General features: G+C 35.8%; 2 protein-coding genes across 4 annotated transcripts in view; one reads left to right on the top strand and one right to left on the bottom strand.

The window, feature by feature from the left end:
* The window catches only part of usp33 (ubiquitin specific peptidase 33), a 35,725-nt gene extending 18,376 nt beyond the window's left edge, over positions 1-17,349 (bottom strand). For both annotated transcript variants that reach the window (XM_008434633.2, XM_008434634.2), the window contains exons 1-7: positions 17,188-17,349; positions 11,696-11,794; positions 7,392-7,445; positions 6,046-6,108; positions 2,686-2,835; positions 2,411-2,519; positions 301-370 (exon numbers count right to left, since the gene is read on the bottom strand). In XM_008434633.2, the coding sequence (XP_008432855.1) occupies positions 301-370; positions 2,411-2,519; positions 2,686-2,835; positions 6,046-6,108; positions 7,392-7,445; positions 11,696-11,779 (530 nt within the window). In that variant the 5' untranslated portion in view covers positions 11,780-11,794; positions 17,188-17,349. The remainder of the gene's footprint in view (positions 1-300; positions 371-2,410; positions 2,520-2,685; positions 2,836-6,045; positions 6,109-7,391; positions 7,446-11,695; positions 11,795-17,187) is intronic.
* Positions 17,350-19,270: 1,921 nt separating this feature from the next.
* The window catches only part of miga1 (mitoguardin 1), a 22,272-nt gene continuing 15,757 nt past the window's right edge, over positions 19,271-25,785 (top strand). The window contains exons 1-5 of one of the 2 annotated variants that reach the window (XM_008434632.2): positions 19,271-19,385; positions 20,677-20,839; positions 24,013-24,184; positions 24,821-24,945; positions 25,106-25,238. In XM_008434632.2, coding sequence (XP_008432854.1) covers positions 20,741-20,839; positions 24,013-24,184; positions 24,821-24,945; positions 25,106-25,238 — 529 coding nt within the window. In that variant the 5' untranslated portion in view covers positions 19,271-19,385; positions 20,677-20,740. The remainder of the gene's footprint in view (positions 19,386-20,676; positions 20,840-24,012; positions 24,185-24,820; positions 24,946-25,105; positions 25,239-25,785) is intronic. The other variant, XM_008434631.2, reaches the window with a different exon arrangement.

Here is a 25,785-nt window from a genome sequence, read left to right as displayed (position 1 = left end):
AATAGAGCAGGAGGTGATGTGTAACACAAGAGCCCACGGGGAACTACAAAAGGCCATTTCTGGCTTCTCAAATGGTGCAGTGCAGCAACTCGCACTCAGCCATCTATCTCCCAAATGAACACAGTCGTGGTTATTTCTCACCGTCTGCAAGAAGCGAGTGGGAACATAATAAGAAAAAAAAATAGCAAATGGATACAGAAAGAGAGTGCTGAAAGTGTGATAAAAGGACAGTAAGATGGGGGGAAACCGTCAGAAAGCGACGCTTTCAGAGGCTGATGCGGCGCAGAGGACGGGACTCACCAGTTGGAAAGGGCTTGAAGGGCAGCGTTCATGTAGCAAGTGTTGCCAATGTTCTTCAGCCCTGTCAGACCTGAAGAGCACAGAAAACCCCAGAAGTTAGAGCAAGCTTCTCATGAATTATATTTAGAAATGAGTGGTGGCTCACAGGAAGTGTGGAAATGTTCACAAGACCAACTCGGTTCCAGGGATTAAAGTTTTACAGCAGGTACGGAAAAAAGGTCACAGTTTTCTCCAYGTTTAGGGTGGAGTCAGGGGACTAAACTTTTACTCTTCTATGTAATTTAGGAGTTTTAGATTGTTTTTAAATTACTTTTTTTAAATTCACAAACTAAGATTACTCTGCTTTAAAGCAGGTGATGATATCAGCTTTAAGATTATGATCAGGTGTGAAATCTGGGTGTAGTGATGAACTTTGAGCTGAACCTTCTGAGACACATAAAGACGGTAACAAAGTTGGCCTTTTATCAGCTGAATAACATTTCTAGGATTAAAATACTAATGTTCCAGAAAGATCTAGAGAATCACATGCATGCATATATTGATAATGACCTTTATTAAAATGTACAACTCAAACATATCTGCAGTTCTTTTGACAAGTTACAAAAATGGATACAATAAAATAATAAAATAAGACATAAAATATTAAGAAAATATATTATAATGTTTTAAAGACACATAGAGAGTTGCACCAGTTCTGTCAGGATAAATGGACCAGAACTCCATCAAATTATTATGCAAGGAAAGCCAGTGTATTCACTCAATGTTCTGGTGTATAATGTGACTAAGTAATTCTGAATCACAAATAATTTTAAACATAAGATTATTGAAGTTCTTGGATCTTACTGTATTGGTCTTGTATCCATTGCATTTCCAGTCCAAATTTATTAATATGCATTTCAGCAAAACCATAATGTGTTTATTTGTAAACAATACTAATGTCATTAGATCCATGTCTGGAATCACTCAGAAACAAAAAATATTGGTCAAAAAGTTAAATTTTAGCTGCAGTGTCTGGGCAGAAAAACTGAAGAACATGGAAATAAAAGCTGGGACTGTTTTATATTCACAGCAGTAAGTAATTCATCCACAAACCTTTATTGCTCGTCTGTGGGATTTCTGCTGAGGTAAAACTGATGGAAGACTTGAGACGGGGTGAGGCAACACTCTCACTCAGGTTGTCAGAGGAAAATTACATCTCCTTTCGTTTCCAATTACAGGCCACCCTTTGACCTAACCCAACTGCTGCTTTTAACTTCAGTGCTTTTGACATGTTTATATTTGAATTTGGATTAAAAAGCGGAGGAGGAAATTTATTTGAAACTTCGGGACGCACCGATCCACTATTTTCACTTCCAATAACGACACAGATATTTATCAGCCGATACAGAAGAGCAGAGCTTAACTGACTTAAAACGCTTCTAATTTTTAAACACAGACACTAATGTATTGAATTACAAATTTATTTGAGAACTCTCCACCAGCACAGCACACTTAAATAAATACACCTCTAGGGGGCGCAGGGTGTAAAATCATAACTCAAAAACGGACGCCTTAATCCTCAAAGCGACAATCCCTCTTTCCTGTTAATTGACTGCAGAATAAAGGCCAACGGAGCCAAAAAAAACCTTAAAAAAATAATACACCATCTTGGTCAAACATGTAAAAACAACTTTGCTATGATCAGCCAGAGCAATAATGAGTATAACAGCCAAAGTAAAATAAATAATTAAGAAACTGAAAGTGACAAAACCAACAGGTTTTTGTCTTCTTTGGTCAAACATGTAAAAAAATAAACTAACAATCCCTTCAAATGGTTCAGAAAGTGCAACTAGGAAATCTACATATAGTGTAAAATAAATAATAAAACATGACGTCGCTCACAAAACATAGAATTAGACTGAATAGATTCACCCTTATAGACTGGGAACATTGTCACAATATCTGACCAAGAACTTAGTTTTGTATTTTTTGCAACATCAGGACCGATATGGATATTAATATCAGACTTGAGCACCTCTACTTAAAACCACTTGTATAGAAAGAAGAATAGGGCTTTTTTTAAAGCATTTCCTTGGGTTTTTCACATAAAAACACAATTTGGTGAACTCACCTCTGGCCCGCAGGTCGTCCTCTTCTTCTGTCTCCATGTCCAAGTCTTCATAACAAACATTAGAGGGCAGCTTCAGAGAAGTTGGGCTCCCAGGGGCCTTATTGTTATCCTAAAGCAACATTGTCCACACATAACACCATCGTATGTTATTTAGTAAACAAATAAGCACAGTTTTAACATTTTGCAACCGCTGAATCTTGTGCAGCAACACATGCAACCAATACAAACCGCGCTGTAACATTAACCCTTGTTGAAAAAGTGAAGGCAGCTCGTACCTGAACGTCATTCTGCGGTAAGGGAAGAGGTTCGACGATGGCGTTTGGAGAGTGAGGACCTAATTTACGCTCCAGGAAAACCTCTTTGCCGCAAGCGTAGCACCAAACTCGAAGCGTCGTCAGATTCACCGTCAGGTTGTGCCTCGTCTCCTGCACAAAAATAAATTAAAACAACATTAAAATCCCTGCTAGACAATCGAAGAGCGATGCCAAAGCAGTCCACACTAAAATATTTAAAATAAAACTATAAAGTCGTAGTAAATAACATTTCCTATAACGGGAATGCCCAGAAATGTTTGAGGTTTGTAGTTTTAGATGGTTTCCTCTGGTGGCCTTGTTTCATGCAGCTGTTTACTGCAGGTGAGACACAGACCGATTTATCACAATGCAGTCTACAGAGAAAAACAGAACAGCCTATTAATATTTATTACAATGAATGATTTCAGAACAGTAAAACCTTTTTAACCAAGATGTATTTCTTTTCATAGAAACAATCCCTGTGTGGCTCGGTGTTTAATATGCGTTTTCTCTGACAAATACATTTATCTTGGAAGTCAAAGGTCAAACCTTAGAATGATATTCAAATTGAGTTGAACATGTTCTAGTTGAAGAACTGTTTTGGTTCTAACAAATATTATCAATATCTGTTAAACAATTTTTCTTATTTTAAGTGTTCAAACACAAAACACTGGCTTTAAATGATCAGCTAACTTCGTCTAGATTGTATCATAATTCATATTTCATTAAATCTGAAATGTATTAAGAAATGAGATTAGTTTGAATTTAATATAGGGCTGAAACGATTAATCAGATTAATCGTGATTAATTGATAATCAACTAATTTAGTATTTGATTAATTGTTAACAGGATTAAACAGATTTTTAAATTTAGCAATTTGCAGAAAGAAAAACACATTGAGAATAGTAATTAAGCCAAAATAGTCCAAAAAACATATACACCTATTGGAATCAAGATTAAAAATTTAATTTATTCTACACAAAACTCCTCAAGCGAAATAGTTTTAGCTTCACCTGGTTCAAATTCTGTAAAACAAAAAGAGAATAATCTCCTATTTAAGATACCAGATTATTCATTGGTTAATCCAAAACATATGCAACAGATTAGCGCTACACCGTATTAATATTAAGTCAAGCAGAAAGAGCTTTTCACATGTTGATGCTAGAAGGATGTTTTAGCTGCAGATGCATCCTTTGCTACAAATGATCAAGAGTTCACAAAGGAATGCTGTTATTGCATTTCAAGTAATAAGATGTTCATGTTCCCATTTAAAATTTGTATTAAATTATTTGTTTATTTGCATCTTTTAACATATTTGTAACATTGTATAAAAATGGTTTATGTGGTTAAAATTTTATTTTTTTAAATGAGCAGAATGTACAGATCCAATTTTTTATCACATTAACCAGCAGAAATAATCGATTACTAAAGTAATATCCCTAACTTAACCTGGACTGAATTGGATCCTACATGACTGGATTAACTGTTTTCCAAGAATTGTGAATCTGCATCTTTTCTTTCATCCTAAAATGGCTTTCAAACCCTGTTTTCATTGAGAATATAAAAACAACTGAAACGTTTGGACTTGAACACAGGTGTGACGTTTTGACTTATGGATTAACAGACATTAACACAAGAGGTTTAACTACATTCAGGCTGTGCTTTCAGTGTCTGGTCGCCGGTACGACAGGTGGAGGCGGCTGTGTGCTGTGGAGGAAAATGTCCGAGACCCGCTGACCCACTGCCGTCCTGACACACAGCAGCAGTGAAACAGTTTGACTGAACATGAGCAGCAGCCAACCAGCAGGGCCTGTATTATTCATAAGGGAGTCCATTAGCCTTTGCGCAGCGGGCCAGGACAGATTTGGCAAAAGCGACACACCAGATGGAACACGGTACCCAAATCCCCCCCGACCCATTTAAAAGATTCATGAAGGAAAATGTACAAGGCAAACCATGAATAAGAATGCCGTAAATATGCCTCTTCACCAAACCTTATAGTGCCATGTGTTGCAGTTAACTGCTTTGACATTCCTGTCAATTGATTTCAATTAGAAAAACCTAAATATTTCTACAACTATTCCCTTGTTCACCCGATACATTCATCAGCACAGATTAATTTGGGGTTAAGTGCCTTGCCCAGGGGCAAGTTGACCTGTGGCAGGAGGAAGCTGGAATCGAACCTGCAACCTTCCTGTAACCACAAGACAACTATTTTTCCCATAGAGCCACAGTCGCCCCTGTTGTTGCTGAAATGTGCTATACTAATAAACTTCACTTGACCCCATCTATAAAATATTAACAACATAAGCAGCCACTGTTCGAGATCCTTTCTACAAATAGTGTTCACTCTTTTCTACACTGAAGGATAGAGTGAAGGATAGAGCGGCCAGTTAGACGGTTGACCAACGGATGGACAAATACTTTAACCTTAGCTTCCTTATAAATAAAACAAAAACTTCCGAATTCAGCTGAATAAGGAATACATTTCAAACTGTAATCTCAGTAATAATCTCTGCCAGATCCAGACAGGATCTAGTTCCTGGATGAATGGTGAAGAGAAGAAGATTAAACAATTTCTCCTTCAGGGCATTCAGCACACGGAAAGCATTTCATACAAGATTTAAATATGCAGCTCAATACAGAAAGAAGAAGATACCATTTTAATCCTGCACAGTCTAACTGCAGTGATGTGAAAACGACAAGGCAGAGCAAATTACATGTTTGCCTTTTAAATCGGCCTTTACTCCTAACCCCAATTAGCCCTAATGTTCTGGGGAGGAAAGTTCCAATCAAGAAGACAAGAGGCTGAGTAAACTGCAGGACTGCAAAGAGGAGTGGTGGATACTGTAACCATGGAACTGAGAGCGCTAGCGAATCTCCCCCACTTCCCTGAGGATCGAAAATTAATAATGGATGATCCGCTGCTGAAACCGAACTGAAAGCGGAGATCTAGGCAGAGAGTCAGTTCAGTGCACTTCAAAGGGCTAAAAGGATGCACGTGCTGGATGTGTGTGTGTGTGTGTGTGTGTGTGTGTGTGTGTGTGTGTGTGTGTGTGTGTGTGTGTGTGTGTGTGTGTGTGTGTGTGTGTGTGTGTGTGTGTGTGTGTGTGTGTGTGATCACAGGGAGAGGAGGTTAAAAATACATGCAGTGCTGGAGGTGGTTTTATTGCTAGTAATGGCTCCTGGGACTCTGATGTGGTATTTCAGGGACTTCAACATGCACCTCCTCTGCTTCCTCACTCAATCCTCCTCTTTTAATAGTTTCAAGTTAAACACCATAATCTCGATGTGAATCTTTTTCTGGCTAAGATGCGTCGTAAAGGCTGGGAGATCTCTCACCTGGGAATGGACTGTGCTGTGGTCAGCATGGGATTCTCCACAGCCTACATATGCACAGCCGTTCTACAGAGGAAAAACGCCAAGGTGAATGTGGCAGAATGTAAAAATACAGAGTTTAATTATGAAAACCCACAATGACTTACAAAAGTATCCATACACTTAGAACTTCTCAGCATTTTGTCATTATAAGATTCTACTGAACGATAATTTGTCCTATAAATTATTGCGATAAACAATAATATTGTCGTTTTTAGATCATTTTCCACTAATGAAAATATAATGGAAGTTTAAGCCTGTTGCAATAAGAAATAAATCAATAAATTGCATAATAAATTAAAACAAACTGAAGAATTTCCATTTGGTTTATCGTTTTTCCCTTTTCTTTCTTTCTAACAAAAACTGGATGATAAAAGTCTTCAGTCTGTCGCTTTAATTTCAATTAGCCCTTCTTTTGAACTACAATTGTGTTTACAGAGACTTTATGAATATTTTTTGTTGTTGTTTCTGTTGTTTTGTTTCTTTATTTTGGATATTTTTGATGTCTTCCAGTAAAAGTGTTAAATGTTCATTGGAATTTAAACTTTATTGATCTTTGAGAATGTGCTCTTGCGTTATTCTCAAATTAATACCATTACATTTGCTGAAAATAACTAAAAACAACAAATTTATCGTCCATCACATACAATCTAGGTCTGAAACAATTAATTGGATTAATCATGACTAATCGATTATTGAAATGATCACCAATTAATTTAGTAATCAAATAGTTGTTAACTGGAGTAAACCGTGTCTAAAATCAGGCTGTCAGAACAGCAGAGTCAGAAAACAAATAAGATACATTTTTACATTAAAGATGCTAATCAATTATTAATCAAATAATAATAAACGGATCAGTCATACACTGTGTTGATGTTAAGTCAAGCAAACAAGTATTTTTTTTAGCTTCCAGTACAAACTTTGCTACAAATTATCAAGCATACACTAAAGGAATGCTGGATTGTTGCATTCTAGGCAATATAATGTTTATTTTCCAATTTAAAAAACAAAACAAAATTATTTTGTTGATTTGCATTTTCTTATGTATTTCTAATATTGAAAAATAAATTTAAGAGGTTAAATGAAAAATCTGCAGAATGCGGCCATTTTATTTATACGATTCATTAGTTAATCGTCAGAATAATCAATTACTAAAATAATCATTATCTGCAGCCCTGATACAATATAAATAAAAAACACTGCAGTTAGTCGTCGCAGAAGAAAAAAAAGTCTTTGTTCGTGGGGTTTGAACGCTTTTGCAAGGCACGGTATCCATAGTGGGATCAGCTTCCCAGCAGGCATCACCTTACCTCCAAACAAGCCCACAGGTTTGGTCCCCCGACTTTACAGTCTTGACATTGGCCCTGAAAATGAGAGGAAAAGATGCGAAGTCATGGGTGTCCAGCTCCAGTCCTCAACAGCTGCTGTCCTGCCGGTTTGAAATGCACCTCGCTCTGATTTAAACGATGCAGCTGCCTTCATAGAATGTCATAAAGTTCTTCAGAGGTATGCTAATGAAGCATGATCGCCCTGTTTACATGACAATGACACAACAAAAATTGAATTTTTGTTCCATTTCCGTTAACACATTTACACGAAGACATTCCAATTACAATTTTTGTTTACATAGTAACGGTATACATCGAAAAGGTGTAATGCTCCCTCCACGCCACTAGTTGGTGCTAGGGTTTTTGAAATCAGGTGTGTGGTATTTTAAAAAAAAACAAAAAACAAAAAAAAGGTTCTACTTGAAAGCAAGTCGTTTCCCATCAGATACCGTTCCCCCAGATATTGGGGGGGAAACACGCACTATGTCTTTCTGATGAGGGCGCAGCTGGAAAAAAGTGGGATAACTTTGCTGAAACACGTTGTTTGAGCTTTCACGGTGTCCGTAGTTCTCTACATAAGAGCAAGTACACCTCGCTGCAGCAAACAGAAAGGGGCGGGGACGAACCACTGTCAGTCTCTTACCTTATTTGGAAATGGGACCATTGCACTCCGAAAGTGAAGAGGGCGCTATTTGCTATATTATCCGCGTTCTCCCATTTTAATTTTATTTTATAATCTGTGATATAGCTTCAACTGTAGGAAGGAGTTTCCCTCTGAGCATGCATTTCAACTTCACTTTTATTTACTTCAGCGCAGCTCACAGCTTTTAACAAATTCCATAGCTTTCTGTGTACTTCTAAATCTGCTTCTTAGTCGCATCTTTTCGGGCCTGCTACTGCCTCTAGTGGCAAGGGGGTGGTAACACAACTAATTTAATTATGTCACTAAACGAGAATACCACAAAATCTTTATTATTTACTATTAATTTCACCATTACTGGCAACGTGAAAGATAAATTATTTTCTAAAATACCATACTTTTCTTCAGGATGTAGAGCTAATTAGGTGACATAAACAACACTTTTATAAATTATAAATAATATCTAGATATCTCCATCACTTATAGGAGGAAGAAAAGAAATAACATGAAAAACAACATTATCAACAACAATAAAAATACCATATACAATGTATGCATAAAAAATGTAATTGAGCATAAGTCAATAACAAGCAAATTAATTAGGTTCACAGACGAATAACCAGGGTTGTTAAACAAGCGATAAGCCACATTTTTGTTTTGTTGGTAGAATCCTATATATAGGAAAAAATATGACTAAACTATTTAGTCTTCCAAGGTGGAAATTTTTCTTTGACTCTAAAACAATAAAATAAAACTCATTAATAGCATCACAATATCAACAATTTGTGCATCAAGTAAAACACTTAGCATGCTACAGGTAAATGTTATCATTTAGTTTGGCTACGAATAATTATTGCGCTGTCAATGAATGACGTCTAATAGATGCTCTATAGTTACCAGAGGAACACAGTAACGCCTTCATGAGTTCAAACTGATAAATAAAGAGGATGGATGCCCTCTGCTGAAATATTTTATGTTAATATTTTAACTCATTGTTAAAATGTTAACATTACTTAACTAGAGGTAATGTTAGCTAATGTTACCTCTAACTAACTAGAGGTTATGGACGAGTTGCACTTGTTAGGTAACGCCAAGATCACTGGGTCTTCTTTAAAGATAGAGTGACGTTTCTTAAAAATGTAGCCAGTGTTTTCAGCAAAGTTGAGCTGACTGTCCTGGAATGATCCAAGGTATTTAAAATKTGCCATAGTTTCAACAGGTTGGCCAAAAGGTGAAACTGGAACCACTTTCAGGTCTTGTTAATGTCATTTAATTAGCTCTACTTCCTTAATAAAATTAAAAAGTATGGTGTTTTGTGAGGGACTTTATCTTTTGCGGTTCCAGTTATGCGAGAATTAATAATAAATAATAAGGACTTTGGTATTCTGATTTAGTAATGCATTTATATTAGTTGTGCTATCACCACCACGCCACTACAGGCAGTAGCAGGCCCGAAAAGATGCGAAAAAGGAGCAGATTTAGTAAGTAAGCAACGGAAATTGTTAAAAACTGTGAGCTGCGCTGAAGTAAATAAAAGAGAGAAGTTCAAATACATGCTGAGAGAAAAACTCCTTCCTAAAGATTAAGCGATATGACAGATTTCAAAAGAAAATTAAAACGGGAGACCGCGGATAATATAAGAAATAGCACCCTCTTCACTTTCGGAGTGCAATTTCCAAATAAGGTAAGAGACTGACAGTGGTCCGTCCCCGCCCCTTTCCGTTTGCTGCAGCGAGGTCCTTCTCGTTAAGAGCGCCTAACAACAGAGTGCTTGTTATGACCGCTGAACAAGCACACGTGTATTTTGCCACCTGGGCGGTGCGGAGCGGTGAAGAGACGCTGGGGGAACCGTATCTGATCGGGAAACACGAATTGTAGTAACACCAGCATCGTCAGTAGTTTCTTCTTCCGTGGATTCTAGGAAGCTCTTTTGTTTTGCGTCATACTATACACAAGCTAGGGATTCCCTGACAGAAAAGATCAATTTACTCTTTTTACAAGACACCGGTACGTTTTAGAACCATTGCACCCTGGAACTCGTTCTCAAACTGCGCCGTTTTCAGAGGAAACATTCGGTTGTTTCATGTAAATGTACAGTACAAACCAGTGGTGGGAAGTTACTGTGCTTAAGTAAAATTTTCGTGTATCTGTACTTTACTTAAGTAGATTTAATAATGGATACTTTCTACTTTTACTCCACTACATTTTACAGTATCTGTACTTTCTACTTCACTACATTTCTACAAAACTGCCGCGTTACTCGTTACATCCAAGTCGCGTTGCTCTTTTTTTCCGTTRAAATGTGAAGTTCAGGGTCTTAAGGTGGCGCCGTRAAATCCGAGCAATAACGTGACTTAGTGWCTGTTGTCACCCATCGGCTCCACCTTTACTGGCACGCAGAGCTCCAAGACATGGGCAGTGGTTTCCTCTGAGCGGGAGGAGATGTCAGTCTAATCGTCTGTAATATAATAGCGCTGCATAAATTGATATGGCGACATGTAAAATCAGCAGCGCTTCGCTTTCACAGACGGCGGGACTTCGTCCAACTTTTAGCATCACTTTAAAAGGAAAGCTTAAAGAAAGGTAAGATCTGTGGACGCGATGCTAGCTGTACAGAGACGCATGTTGCATCTGCGATGAAAAAATGTTGTCACTCATGCATTGAATTATTGTGAGGAGGTGTTGACTGAGGTGTCGCATTTATGGGACAACGCTGGTACCAAAGTGCAATATGGTGATACGGCATTCAGGAACGATCTGATTCTTCTGGATGGATCTTTACTGATTAAATTTATTTCAGCTCTAAGTATTTAAATTTTTTTTTTGTGGGAATGTGGATCTTTCAGATCAATTTGAGAAGTAATTTTGATAGGTAAAAGTTCATTTTTTTGTGTCACGTAGCGCGGAGTGCTGGTCTTGACTTGGTCTTGACTACAACTCTGCTACTGGCTTCTTGGTTGCCTGTCCTCTCCCACCCACCTTCTTTCCATCCCCTTTCTGTTGGATTTCTTTAAAAATAAAGGCCACTAGTGGCAAAAAAAGTGAAGTTCATGTTATGATAGGACAGGAGACAAGATGTTTCCATCCCTGAAATTATGATGCATAGAATCACATATCTAGGTCTAAACTATGTTACAGAGAGTAAACATAATAACATGCTTTATCTGTGGCATTGTTCATTAAAATGGCACATTTCTAATGTATTAAAATTAAATACAATCGGTTCACTTAATGATATTGTATTAGGGATTAAGTAATCCATTCAGCAAGTACTTTTACTTTTAATACTTACGTATTTTTAAAAGCCAGTAGTTTTTTTACTTTTACTTAAGTACAAATGTTAATGTGGTAGTTTTACTTTTACTTTAGTACATTTTTGTCTGTGTATTTGTACTTTTACTTAAGTAAATTTTTTGAGTACTTTCTCCACCACTGGTACAAACACAACAAAACTCTTCCATTTTCACCAGAAATTGTTGTCGTGTAAACAGGGCCTCGGGTGTGCTGAACCAGAAAAAGAACCGTAACATGTAGGATACCGGCCAGTTGAGGACTGACTGTAGACACCACTGTGCTAAGCAATTAGCACAACAAAACAACAGATATAAAACTATGAATTACAGTTTATAGTAGTTTAATTACTCACATGTGATTTCTGGATAAGTTCCTCCTTGGTGATTTCCCCCACACAGTCCAGGTGGGGGCAGTCACAGCTGGACGCTGGCGGCATCCCTCACTGTCCAGTCTGCAGTCAGCAACAAGCACAACAACACTGTTTGGTCAAATTAGCTTTAAAGGTTCAGTGACTTCCTGTTTTTTTCTCAAAATAAACCCTCCCTTCATCTGATAGTCGACACAGAAAACAACATTAATCAGTTTACTGCAACGTGACTTCTCCATGCATGACGAGTTCTTCCACGCCCGCGTGTACAGAAACATTTAACACACCGATATGTTGAGTAGCGACTCAAAAAAAAAAACATCAGGTCACACCTAGACATATAAAGTCTATCTTAACAGCATATTCCAACTCCAGGAGTTGACCTTATTTACGGTTGAATCATAAAAAACCACAAGCCGAAGTGGTGCAACAGGAACGGCGAGGCTGCAGTCTGCAAATACCTTCTCAACGTTCCAGATCACTGTCAGCCATGTGAGGCCGCTTCGTTTAGTCAGGGCAGCGGTTGTAATGTTATCACCAAGATAAATGAAACACCAACAATAAGACACGCTAAACTCAAAGTCAAAGGAATGTTAAAGTCGGAGCAACACGGAAGAAAAGAAAATGGTACATGGTTTTACATTAAATTAGGGCTGCAACGATTAGTCGTGATGAATCGATTACTGAAATAATCGTCAACTAATTTAGTAATTGATTAATCGTTAACTGGAGTATATAGACTTAAAGCAGGCCATTTGCTAAAAAAAAACCCAATATGCTCAGAGCAATAATTAATCAAAAAATGCGCATATAATTTGCAATTGAGTTAAATAATTTCTTTAAAAAACATTCCTTTGTCAGTAATATTTTTTAAGTTGCAGATGCATCCTTTACTACAAGTAATCAACCGTTCACAAAAGGAATGATACATTATTGCATTTTAGGCAATGAAATGTTTATTTTCTATTTTAAAAAACAAACTTTCAACGCATTTCTAATGTTGTATAAAAAGTCATAAGAGGTTAAATGAAAAACCTGCAGAATGTGGCAGTTTCTCTATCCGATTAATCAATTAATGATCATGATAATTGATTAGTTTGGTATAATCCAATATACGGATGTAAGACATGTTTGCTAAGGATTATAGCAAACATGTCTAAAGACTGTGATCTAGTGAGATGAGACCAAAGTTGAATTTCTGTGCCTACATGCAAGATTCTGTGTGTGAGAAAAACTGACATACTATCCCCACTTTGGAACACGGAAGTGGCAGCATCATGTTGGAAGGACAGCGAAGCTGGTCTGAGTTGACAGGAAGATCAATGGTGCTAAATACAGGGCAATCCTTCAAGAAAAGACGGTGGCGGAGGTTCAACTTCCTCAAGTGAGGCCAGTTCCAGTTGATTTATGTGTCAGAATGTGTCCCAGATAAAATCCACACCCAAATCCAACTGAGAATTTGCCACACTACTACTATCCTTCCAAGCCTGTCTGAACTTGAGCCATTTCACCCTGGAGAACAGCAGTAATTTCAGTCTCTAGACGTGCAAAGCTGGTTGACAGATAACCCAAAAGACTTGCATTCCAATTAAATACACTGAAGTTTGTGGCTGAACTGTGACAGAATGTGAAACGGTTCAATACTTTAAACAGCAAACTACAATATCTGGACAATTCATTATTTACTCACTTCAGTGAAGATTTATGTTCATTTTGCTCATCAGAACTTCTTATTGTTTGTTGACCAGTAGTCCAGATTAAAACGGTTACATTTTATTTACTAGTATGTAATTATACTAATTCAATTAAATAATACTTTTGTTGCTGTAACTAATCGTAGCAGTCAGTCTTCCAACAAACTAGAGGCCTCTGACTGAAGATTGTTGCTGCAGGACATGCCAACAGCTCATTATCAAGGCAGCAGAGACAATATCCCATGGCAACATGTCCTGCATGACACAATAAGTCATTGGTAAGCACTGCTAATCCACCTCGTTTGCTTTTGCTTCTCCTCTTTAAATTCCTGTCTTGTTTTGTGGATAGAAAGCCGGATTCACAAAGCCTCCTTTTCAACGCCTGTGGGACTATTTGAACTTTTGAGATGCTAATTAGGTGCTAGCCGATGTAAAAACTGTACCACATTGCCATGATTACATCAAAACAACTGTCTGAAAGTAAAAATCCCAAACCAGCGCATCGACAAAAAGAGGCACTATTGCACAGGATTTCTTCTCCTCTACAAAACTTCACAACACCGCAGAGAGAAAGAATATGTGAGGCGAGATGATCAAACGTTTTGCTTGAGGACCAGTTGCATTAAACAGGCAATTGTCACCATGCGTGCAGAAATCATGGTTCTTTATAAGCTGTGACATAAAGCAGTGATGTTAGAGTTTAAAGGGACGGTAAACAGAGGAGCAATGAAACAGAAATAAATCAGAAAAACTCAAATAAAGAAGCATGTGCACAAAAGATTAAAGCAGTTACTTTACTGCATAAAATAAATTCACAATAAGAAATTTTACTGGGCTATAAATTGTCCTCGAAGTTATTGTGATAAATTATAATATTGTTCTGAATCCATTTTCAAGTAATATAATGGTAATGACATAATAATGCAAGAACACATTGTCAAAGATTAATGAACTTTAAATTGTAATGATAATTTAACCCAGGAACTGGAAGACATTTAAACAAAATAAACAAAACAGAAGCAGCAAATAAATTTAATTATGATGTGTCTGTAGACAAAATTAACTAAAACAAAAAATAACCAGTTGAGACTGGAGAGTTTTGTCATTTAGTTTTTGTTAGAAAGAGAGAGAGAAGAGAAAAATGATCAGTCCTGCAAATGGAAATTGGTGAGCTTGCATTAATTTATCATGCATTTAATTGATTTATTGTTTTTCAAGAGTTTGAAAATCATTCATTATTCAGCTATTTACATATAATGTGACTTTAATAAATAAAACACACGTGGAGGTAAAAACTGAAAAGGTAATATCTGCAGACTATGAAACTTGCATCGCAACAAACTAAAGATGCAGCCATGTTTTGTGCAGCACATCTGCAAACTGTCAGCTGCTCTACGATTTACTTAACATGTTTAAAATATATTGCACCATCAAAGCATCATTTCAAACTAAAGGCACAGTGGCGGCTCTTTAACAAGACATCTGATAGGTTTATCGAGCTAAACGCTATAAAACACAAGCTATAATCCTCTAATACATTTATGGTTGTGATTTAGGAGGGTGATGGCTTTTAGAGTTATTCACAGCATTAAGGGAACATTAATGTTCTCTTGCAAACAGGAAGTCATGAAAGCGTAGCTTATCTCAATGGGGAGATAATAACGTAAATACAAACATGTATTAAATATAATGACGTCCAAGTCAACGTGCACGCTGCTCATTAATAATATGAAAATGACTGATGAGAATAGTTTACAAAATGCAGACTCTTCTTTTTTATACAAATAAACAAATAAGTAATTGACGAGGTGAAGCAACACTTAATTTCTGTCATTTTACCCTTCAGTCTAAACTTTCACTGAACTTTGGAAGCATGGTTAAAAGGTCAAGAGAGATAAACTCATCAAAAAAAACACACCTGGAAAGCTGGCTTCACTCTGCGGTGGAGACAGTGTCTTTACAAACAAACAAGCAGCTTAACATCACAGCCGTTTTATACATTTTTGGGGTAATAAGCATCACACGCATCTCAAATTATACGTTTTCACACCACTGCTACATTGTGCACCCAGAATTGGAGTACGATTTATAAATGAAAACTGTTTCTCTCTGTATTTCTCCATAAAACTCCGAGCGATCAAAAATCTCATTGTCAGAGCTCGCTTTTCTTCTCTCTCGTCAAATTAATAATTTAATTTCCCAGATCTGTCAGACATGTCAAAAGCTACTGCAGTATTAATATTACCATCATACACTTTACTTATATCTGCATTATATTATTAATTAAACACATTTATTGATCCTCATGGATCTCCGTTTGGACGGCTATACTTATGATATATAGCCTTGTTTTGTTTATCAAAAGTTACTGAGACAGTATGATTACTTGATTTTGAATAAACTGTCATTTTTAATGCCAATTAAAAATGCTTTAAGAAAATGTCAGAAAATATACTCAATCAATTAAAAGCAGTTTTTAAAACTGATTTAAAATAATAAAAAATTGGTATTGGATTTTGTTTGGTAAATAAAATAAATAATTTGAACTAATATAAGATCAGTTTTATTTGCCAAATTAAAAGATGTAACACTCAATTTGACAGTATCTGATCTATAAGGTTATAAAAAGATGTTTTAGATACATATTTACAATTAATGCATTTTATTAAAAGGATAGATAGATAGATAGATAGATAGATAGATAGATAGATAGATAGATAGATAGATAGATAGATAGATAGATAGATAGATAGATAGATTTCTTTCACCCTTGTCCCTCAGTGGGGTCGGGAGGGTTGCTGGTGCCCATCTCCAGCTCCTAATATTTATAACTACTTAAATATTTCAAATATTTAAGGTTAAAGTTTGTAAAGAAACTTCAGAATCAGCCAAATTATCATTATTCTTTGGAAATAAACAAGATCTTAATTTCTACCAACTAGTAGTCATCATTTAGATACATTTAATTGCCTCAAATTTGGGTTTTATCGTTTGTAATGTGTGATGTAAAGAGCTTCCAATTAAAATAGGGTCCCTGAGGGACTGAGATGCCTAAGGGGCCCCGAGGGTGTTAATCCTGCTTTGACATGCAGGGTGGGGCGCTCACACAATCAAAGCATCGCAAACAAAAACCCGTGCTAGACGAAGAATTAATAATAATATTTGAATTGCATGATTAAGTGCTATTCGTGGAAAAGCGAATATCTCGAGATATTCTAATATCTTGGTTTTGACAAGAGTAGACCAACAACAGGTTAACAAAAACCATTGTGCAGAAAACGTGACGTCGGCGTCGTTTACCTGGAAGCCAATAAGAAATAGTTAAAGAATTTAATGTTATAGGAAGAAAAAAAAATCGACTCTTTATGCGGTGGTTATCAAAAAAGAAAACGGGTAACTTGTTTTTGGATTTAAATCAGATTGCAGAAGTGTGTGGTTTTGGCCTGGTCCGCTGCTCCTCTCAGGGTGAGCTGTCAAAATCAGGCGAGGCGTCACAGGCTGACTTCGCTGTTAGCATTAGCCAGCTGGCAGTGACTGATCGATTTTAAAGCGGTTATTTGGGTTTCAACTTAACCATAGCATCTCTATTAACGTTAAAACACAGCGTAAACGTACTCTCACTGAAACACAAACAGAAATTTTTCCGTGTGACGCTTCGTCACTGATAACCATCTCGCTACGGACATGCTAACCGATTAGCCAGCTAAGGTTACTGATGATCAGTGACGAACCAACACAGGAGTCTTTGCTATCAACACAAATAAAACCACTCGCGGTCCTTACCGGCTCGATATAAAGACACGCCGCTTCTCAAGTAAACTCGGCTCTTTTTGACGTCTCAGATAAACATTTGGTCTGTATTTCGAGACATTTTCTCAGAGGGCAATCCTTCACTGTAACGATAACGCTTCCCCCTTCCCCGTCTCTCAGCGTGGTTGCTAACGTTACAACTGTCCCCGCCCCTTTTCGTCACAGGATACGATGGTCACACGATTTAGTGGAACACCGGTGTTGTGTGAAATACATTAAGCGTTAAATCCATAAATAAATCGTTAAATAAATCGATAAGTAAATTAATTACTTAATAAACCTAAAATAAAAAACCAAAAGAATAAAAATAGAAAAACAAATCCTGCCTATCCTACTGTACAACCTCGTTTATTTGCATTTTTTTCAAATTTAGCAATAGTGGTACCCTTTATCAAGTCAGTATTATCAAGTACTATGATTATTCTGATTTACAAATACTCTCATCGATGACCTAAATGTCATTTAGAGAAATAATTAAACAATATAAATTAAAATAAGTGTAAATTATATATAAGTTCTTGATTAAGAATCAGTATCATGTAGAGTATTCACACAATAATTAAATACATTGTGCAGTGAACCCATCCCAAGTGACACCTCGTGTGAAAAAATTGGAATACCAACCAAACCAAATTTTCCCTGAATATTCCATACTGTCATCAATGTACTTGGTGAAGTTTTAAACAAGTTATTCTCGCTCTCTCTCTTTTTTTTTTAGCAGTTATTGGCAGAGGTGGTGGAGTACCCCCAAATTTTACTTGCTTAGGAGTTGCATGACTTCAATATATATTTTACTCATGTTTAATTAATTCAGCTATTTTGTAAAATGGGTACTCAAGTATTGAGTTACCAGTCATAATATGTGATTTCATATTTAAAATTGTATCATCAGACAAAAATAGGTATGTTCAAATTCTGGGATTTTATGGATAACATGAAAAAATGTATCCAAATCACATAATTAAAAATGTCCAAATTCAGGGAAGAAGCAACATTTTTCCAAATACATTTTTTAACATACAACTTGCTTACAATGCATGAATGTTAGAACGTTAGAGCAAGGAAAAGTATTTCAAATTATAACATTTACTGTATGTTCACTTTACCTCCAAATGGCACAAAAAGCAAAGCAAATAGAAAATGACTGTAGAACAGTGAAGCTTGTGCACAAATTAAAGGAGTTTCACGTGCATTTTTGGTTAAAACATGTTTGCTCTTCATTCAGTAAAATTACTTGTAGTGTGTTTGTAGAAATTTTACTTAAGTAAAATTACTGTTTTTTTCCACTCTATTTAATAAATGGATTTCAACAGGGTGTACTTTCTATGTATAAGAAAATATAAACAAAGTTAATGTTAACATTTAGGAGAGAAACAGATAAGCGCTAAGGCAGGAGTAAATTTATCTGTGGTATAAAATAGAGTTTATATGGTTATTTGCTGTGTTTATCTATAAAGGAAAACATGAAGTTATAAGCAATTCTATATGTGCTAATGGACAATTGCAGAAAAGAAACACAAGACCAAAAATAGTTTCTGTAAAGATGAAAGAACTGAAAACAAAAATAGAAAGTTAATATGTGTAAAATCTGCAGACAATGCAAAAATGGAAAAAATGTGAAATAAAGAAAAAATAATGGAGTAATAATGGAGTGAGGAAAAGTTATATTTATGTCTCCTGTTAACAACAGAGAATTCTATTTAAAAAATGTATTCTTCATTTATATGTTTGGATCACATTTAAATCATTTTTGTCAACATCACTTCTTAAGCATGTACCTCATATTTTCACCTAATAGCTTTTAGAAGCACTTTGTACTATGCATTTATTTTATATTTATATCATTATTTTTTATGTGGAGTTGTACTGTAAGGAACTCATCATTATATTCATGTGTATGAAATACTTGAAGTACTCCCCTTTATTAAAACAGACTAAATCAAGCACTGCAATTCTACGCAAAACCAGAAGAGGGCGCAGAAACACCGCTAAATAACCACAGACTTGAGGTTGTGCTTTTATTTTGAAGGCCAAGCTGGTTGAGAGCTGAGCGCGTGCAGCAAGGCTGGAGTCCTTCACTTGTCAGTTACCAACCACCGAGGTCACCAGGAGGAGCGGACGAACAACCTGGTGCTGGAGCGGAGTCAGTGAGAGAACCTGAAAATGTACCGGTGATATGTCTTATATTCTTACCGTTTAACATTCAGACTGGAGATAGGCCGATAATTAATCCGCGGGTTTGTTTATTTTTAGCTAATTTAAGTAAGTTAGCCAGTCTGCTGTAAGTTAGCCTTTAGCTATGCTGTCAGGCCGTGTATTCCCATCATTTCTGGACCATGTGCTAATGTCATTATCTGCTGCAGAATTAGTGTCACCCAACAAGCTTTAGTTTTAGAAATATATTTTTAAAAAGGTTAAAAAAAGAACCGTGTGGCATATTAGTTGTTTTGAGTGTAGCAAATGCGAATGTCATTGCTTTTTAATTACTATAATTTATTTTATAGTTAAAGTAGTGACAGTATTCATATTAAATACCTTCCAAAAGTGTTTTAATGTAATGTTTATATTTATTTTTTGGTAAACTTGTGATAATAAGAACACTGAGCAAAAAAGGTCGATACAGAATTAAGCTTCAATATTTTTAACTAAATATAGGGATTTATTAAATGTATAATGTTAAATAGTCGTTTCAACTTTCACGTTTTTTTTCAGTTTTCTGGTTATTGAACCAGTAAAAGTGAAAATGTAGGAATCGAAGTAAAAAAAAAATTAAATTGCTAAGTTTACATTACAAAATAGAACATCATTTTTTAAGTTACATTACAAAATGATGAAAATGAATCATTTCATCAGGTTATGAAATGACTCATTATTATTAAAAAAAATATTGTGTAAGCCAATATTATAAATAAAGCTGACCATCATAATTAACTATTTCTGGTTTTTAAAAAACAGGTCAAGATCAATACAGATTTCCAAAGCAAATTATCTAAATCTTGTGAATATTTTTTTCTTTTTCTGAACTGTTTTTTCTCTTTGATTCTAAAAATCCTGTACATATTGTCTTATTGATTCCTCATGTTACAAAGCACAGATATGTAGAAGTATTTTATCAATCACTAGAGAAGTAGTTACAATTTCCCAGCAATCTGAAGGAGGCAATCCAGTTAAACTTGCAACAAACAGAAAAAATAATTTCATCTAACTGGATTTGGCATAGTGTCCTGAACATGTTGCTATCTTTTATATTTATTTATTTAGATATTTTAACAGAAATAAAGTCCAAAAGCCTGTTTAAGGAAACTGGTTTTCAAAATATTGAGTGATATCTGTATACTGCCGTTGGTCCAAGGTGTTTTTTTGGTATTTGCACGTACTAAACATCTGAGGCTTTACATGACGCCGTCATTATATCCCCTCCTGAGCCCGTTGAGGTTAAATCTCCTCTGCTGTCGTCCTCAGCGGCTCCGGTGGAATGACGGCGAGCGCCAAGCCGCTGCCAAGTCATGGATAGAGCGCTGCCAAAATGACACACGAGACCCTGACGAGCTCCCAGTTGTCTCTCAAGGCCGCAGCTTTGCGAATGGTTGACCTACCGCTGTCCGTCTACAGCTCCCTGACACAGGTAAGCATGAGTTTTCCTGTGTGTTTCTTTATTTACAAGTAGATATCAGCATCACATTGCAGTCCAGATTTGAAATAAACACATTTTAAAAGCTTATGCGCATAGATTTGAGTTAAATTCAGGAGAAATAATGAAAGCATGAAACTCCAAACTGTTTAATAAAAAGAGAATAGAGATGCAGCAACTGGATAGGAAGATAATTTAGATGATAAATATTGAAAAATTATGTTTATGTATATTCACTTGATGCATGTCATGAACTAAAACATATCCAAATTCCAAACACTAATTCCAGTAAGCAGCAACTTAAATTAATTTTCTTGGTTTCATAGAAACATTAATCTGAAAATCCCTTCATTTTCTGTTGCATTCAAAACTGGTGCATATTCAGGCTACCTGCAGCTGTTGTTTTTCTCTAATGTGTTTATAGTTCTGCTGGAAAAAGAACCTAATTTCGGGGGGAAACCTGATCATTGCATCAGTAAATAATGGGGATTAAAATAGTTTACTTTCATTTCTTCTTGTAACAATATTGACCTGAATTATCTGTTGGTTTACCGTTTGTGCTGCACTCAGTAAAGTTTGTCCACTGGCTATAAACTCTCATTTTAGGCTATAAACTCTCATTTTAAAAATGAAAGGAAAAGTTGCAGCATGACTGCAAAATAAGAGATTCGTTTCAGTCCAACACTCACAATGCTATAAACAGAACGGTTCTAAATTGATTTATTATTTTTCAGAGTAATTCAGAAACAGTAAGGCAGATTCTTAATTTCATTGTTTGGCGTTTTGAAGAACGTGAAGTAAAGAATCTGGGTCCTGTAGTTCATGTAGTTGGTCTTTTTCTGACATTGAATGTTAATTTTTATCCATTTTTATAAAGATTTCTGTGGCTTTAAATAAGTTGCTGTCAATCAGGGAAACGGCTTCAAAATATTTTTACTCTAAAAGGTACCTGTCCAAATTAAATTAATTAAGTAAGAGTAAAAAGGATTTTTGTAAAAAGGCTACTTATATACTGAGTAACAGATTAGAACATCTGATTTAATATTTTATAACTGTGCCACCAGAGAGAAAAAAATCGGTTATGTGCAAACTAGTCAGGCGTTTTAAAGACTAAAATTAAACGCACTAATAAATAGCTTAATTACAAATTAAGCAAGGAGACAGACATTTCTAAGATAAAACTTATGAAACTAATGCTGACAGTAGAAAATGTATATTTATCTAAGTATATCCAGCGATAATATATAGTGTTTACTGAAACCTTTTGACCTATAAGTGGCGCAACAGGCTGGACAGACAGAAAATAACATTTAAAGAACAAAGCTTGTGTACAAACAAGAGGTCTCACTTCAACATAAACTGTAGGTTTGTCTCTGTGTCTCATGCATTTTCAGTTAAAATATGTTTTTCATTCAGTGAAGTTACTCACACTGGGTAGTTTCCAGACATTTTACTCTAGTTGAGTAAAATAGCGCGTAAAGTACGATATAGTAAAGCTGTTTCCCAAAAAAGTTACTCAGTTTAATCTAATTAGTTACGAGCTCTGCAGATGAAGTTGTCCAAGATGTCTAATAAAATTTGATTTAAGGAAAAATGATTTCACAGTTTTTATTATAAACAGCAAATGACTTATTGTTTTCTTTTCTCTTGCAAATGGAAAAGCATAGGACTGCAAATCAATATTTATCTTAAATATAAAACAGTCTCTTTTTTTTGCCTGCTGTAGATAAGAAATTGTGTAAATTAAGACCCGCGTTAAGAATGTTATCCTGCAGTTTAACAAACTAGCTTCCTGGGTTTTCCCCCTTAGATGGTTTTGCTTTCACATTTGCTTCTGTTTGTCCTTTGGTTTAGGAAATGTCCCATACTTTCCATTTGATACCCACATATTGCTGTGTTTCGCTAAAGGGTGTGAGCATTTGTTTGATGCGAGACTTGAAGCTTGTTTGATATGATTAGGGTCGTCTGGTGGGAAGACACCTGATACCTGGCAGCAACTCTAAAGCTAGGATGTTGTTATATAAAAGGATGTTGTTGATGTTGATGTTTGAGCTTTTTCTGAAAGCTTTCATCGTTTGTAATGTTCAGCAGCAGCTTTTGTGCAAAATCATCTCATTCTCAGGAAGTTCTGCAGTTTTACTGAAACTAAATCCCAGGTTCACTGATTCCCAAAGCTTTTATTTTATGCATCCAGTCAGACTGACCATTTTTAAAATTGTTTGCAGCATGCAACAGTAATTATCAGTCACTTGTCATAAGTGGTAAAAGTTTCACGATTCTGTGAGATTTAACATCAGGGACGATTCAGCTGATAGAGAAAGGCTCCAGTTTCCCACTCGTTTGAAAGAGGCTACAGAATCGATCTGCACACTGCAAAAACACAAAATGTTACCAAGTAATTTTGGAAATATCTTAGTACACTTGAAATAAGACAAAACTAATGTACAAATAACTTTTCAGCAAGATATAAGAACTTGTTTTAATTCCTAAATATTAGTGAAAACGTTCTAGTTCCATTGGCAGATTATTTCACTTAAAACAAGAATTATTTTCTCATCAAAATAGTTCCTTAATTTCATCAAACTTAAGGAATTATTGACTTAATATAAGTTCCTATTTCTTGCTGAATTATTAGTTAGTTTTGTCTTATTTAAAGTATACTTATAAATTTGCACTAGAAAATAGACCAAAATTACTTTGTAATATTGTGTATTTTTCCAGTGCAGGGTTTCCCTCAGTGTATCATAAGCCTGGCGGGCCACCAGGCTTCACTTGTGCCCCCACCAGGCTTACCATTGTTAATTTACCTTAGTTGGTGTTTATGTATTAATCTTCCAGTCTTCCAATAACACATAATTATCAAGTAATATTTTCAAATTTCCTGTCAACTTTAAATATTTTTTAACTCAAAAACACGGCGGCCGGCTGGATGACCTCCCTAGCACCTGGAGCACCGGGCTTAGCAAGTTTTCTGGGGTAAACCCTCCTGTGCATTTGAAGTTTAATCAACTTTACTGTGATATATTAGCATGCACTGTTTAATTTTGGGGGGAAAATCTCTGCTTTGTAGAATAAACTAAGAAAACATGTTTGGAAGCTAAAATGATTCAACACTTTTCTCCTTTTAGGAGAAAAGTGTTGAATCATTGGGATTTTCTGTCCTCCAGGTGAGCATCAGCACCGGCACCAAGAAACTGGTGGCCGCCACAACCTTCGGCACCATCTCGCTCCTCTTCCTCGCTCGCCGCTTTCAGAGGAGGAAGGGCAGGAAGAAGGGCCAGTCGCCTCAGTGGGATCAGGTTGAGTTTGAGTTCGTCTCCCCAACGGCCGCAGAAAATGGTGAGATTTCCTGACACTCTTAATATTCAGACTGCAGCTGAAATCATTCATTTTAGTAATCAATTAATTGTTGACTGGAGAATAGACTCCAAAAAGGTAATTTGCTGAAAAAAACAATGTACTCAGAGTAGCAGTTCAGCCAAAACCGGACCAAAAATATGTTCATTGTATTTAAGAAGGAGAAAACCCCTTTGTCTGTAAATATGTTTTTCCCAAAACTCCTCAAATTGCAGAGTTTTAGATTAACTTGGTTAAAAGAAAATCTATTTAACACCATTTGCTGTAAATTATTAATTTATCAAAAAAAATACTCAACACATCAGCAGAAAAGGCTTTTCACATGTTAATGTTGAAGTATTTTTTTTCCTTGCAAATACATTTTTTAAGCTTTCTCTAAACAAATGCTGTTATGGCATTTTAAGCATTAAAATGTTTGTTTTTCTTATTTAAAAAAGGAACGAAAACTAGATGAATTATTGCTAATTAATCGAACAAAATGTGTGAACTTCAAACAAATCTTCTCCAGACTCATAAAACTTTTTTTTTTTGTATCTTTTTTGACCTTCGTGGTATAGAAGCACGTTTTCCTGCCGTGTTAGAACCTCACATCCTCGTTTTTAATCTTTATCTCCTTAGATAACACCAGCCAAAACATCAGCGTCACCTTCAGCTCCAAGAATAGCTGCTCAGCTGGATCTGGGCTGGTTCTGACCACAAGAGATTACAGAAAACTGTCCGGGTCTCTGATGAGCCTTGCCTCGGTAAAACAAATCTCATTACCTGTTTTTTATTCTATAAACTTACAAAACCAGAAGTGTTAGAATAAATAGTTTTCTATTTTTAAAAGTAAAACGTTAATTCCTGCAAGTATTTCCCATCACTCTGTGTAGTAGTTTGAAGCCTCCTGTTTTGTGTTCGCAGGTAAAAAGTGTGAACTCGTCCAGCAGCAGCACCTGTGCAAACGAATCCATCGGTTGGGATGGAGGGACGGACGCCGATGTGTGCAGCGTCGTCAACCTGTCTATCACCACACCTGAAAATCTCTACCTGATGGGTGAGAACTTCCTGTAACCTGATTATTTTTGTAGCCATGTGATCAAACTGCACCAAATCCTAAGTAAGCCTGACGCAATAGCATGATAAATTCTCCCAGAAGTTATTAAAATAACTTTGCAACTTTGTGTTTTTATAATGTAAACGTTCTTGCTGCTGAAACGTGCTATAAAAATAAACTTGATTGATTAATAACGGTACAAAAATACAAGAACATAGTTTTAAAAGATCAATAATCTTTAAATTCTAATGAATATGTAATCACTGCAAAAAGTCCCCTTTCAAAAACAAGAAACAAAAGTACAATAATAGGGTATAATTTTCTTAAAATAAGAAAAATTATCTGCCAACAGAACAAGAAAATTTATCTTGTCAAGATTTTCTAAAACAAGAAAAAATATCTAACCAAGATAAACCTACAATATCTTAAAATTAGTGTATTTTTACTTAAAACAAGCCAATTTTACTTATACGAGTAAGATATATTATCTTATTTTAAGAAAAATTATCTCAAGTAAAGAAAATGTTACTTGACAGTGAATTTCTTG

Source organism: Poecilia reticulata, linkage group LG17 (assembly GCF_000633615.1).
Source record: "Poecilia reticulata strain Guanapo linkage group LG17, Guppy_female_1.0+MT, whole genome shotgun sequence".
NCBI classification, from domain to species: domain Eukaryota; kingdom Metazoa; phylum Chordata; class Actinopteri; order Cyprinodontiformes; family Poeciliidae; genus Poecilia; species Poecilia reticulata.
This window is presented reverse-complemented; position numbering and strand designations above follow the sequence as displayed.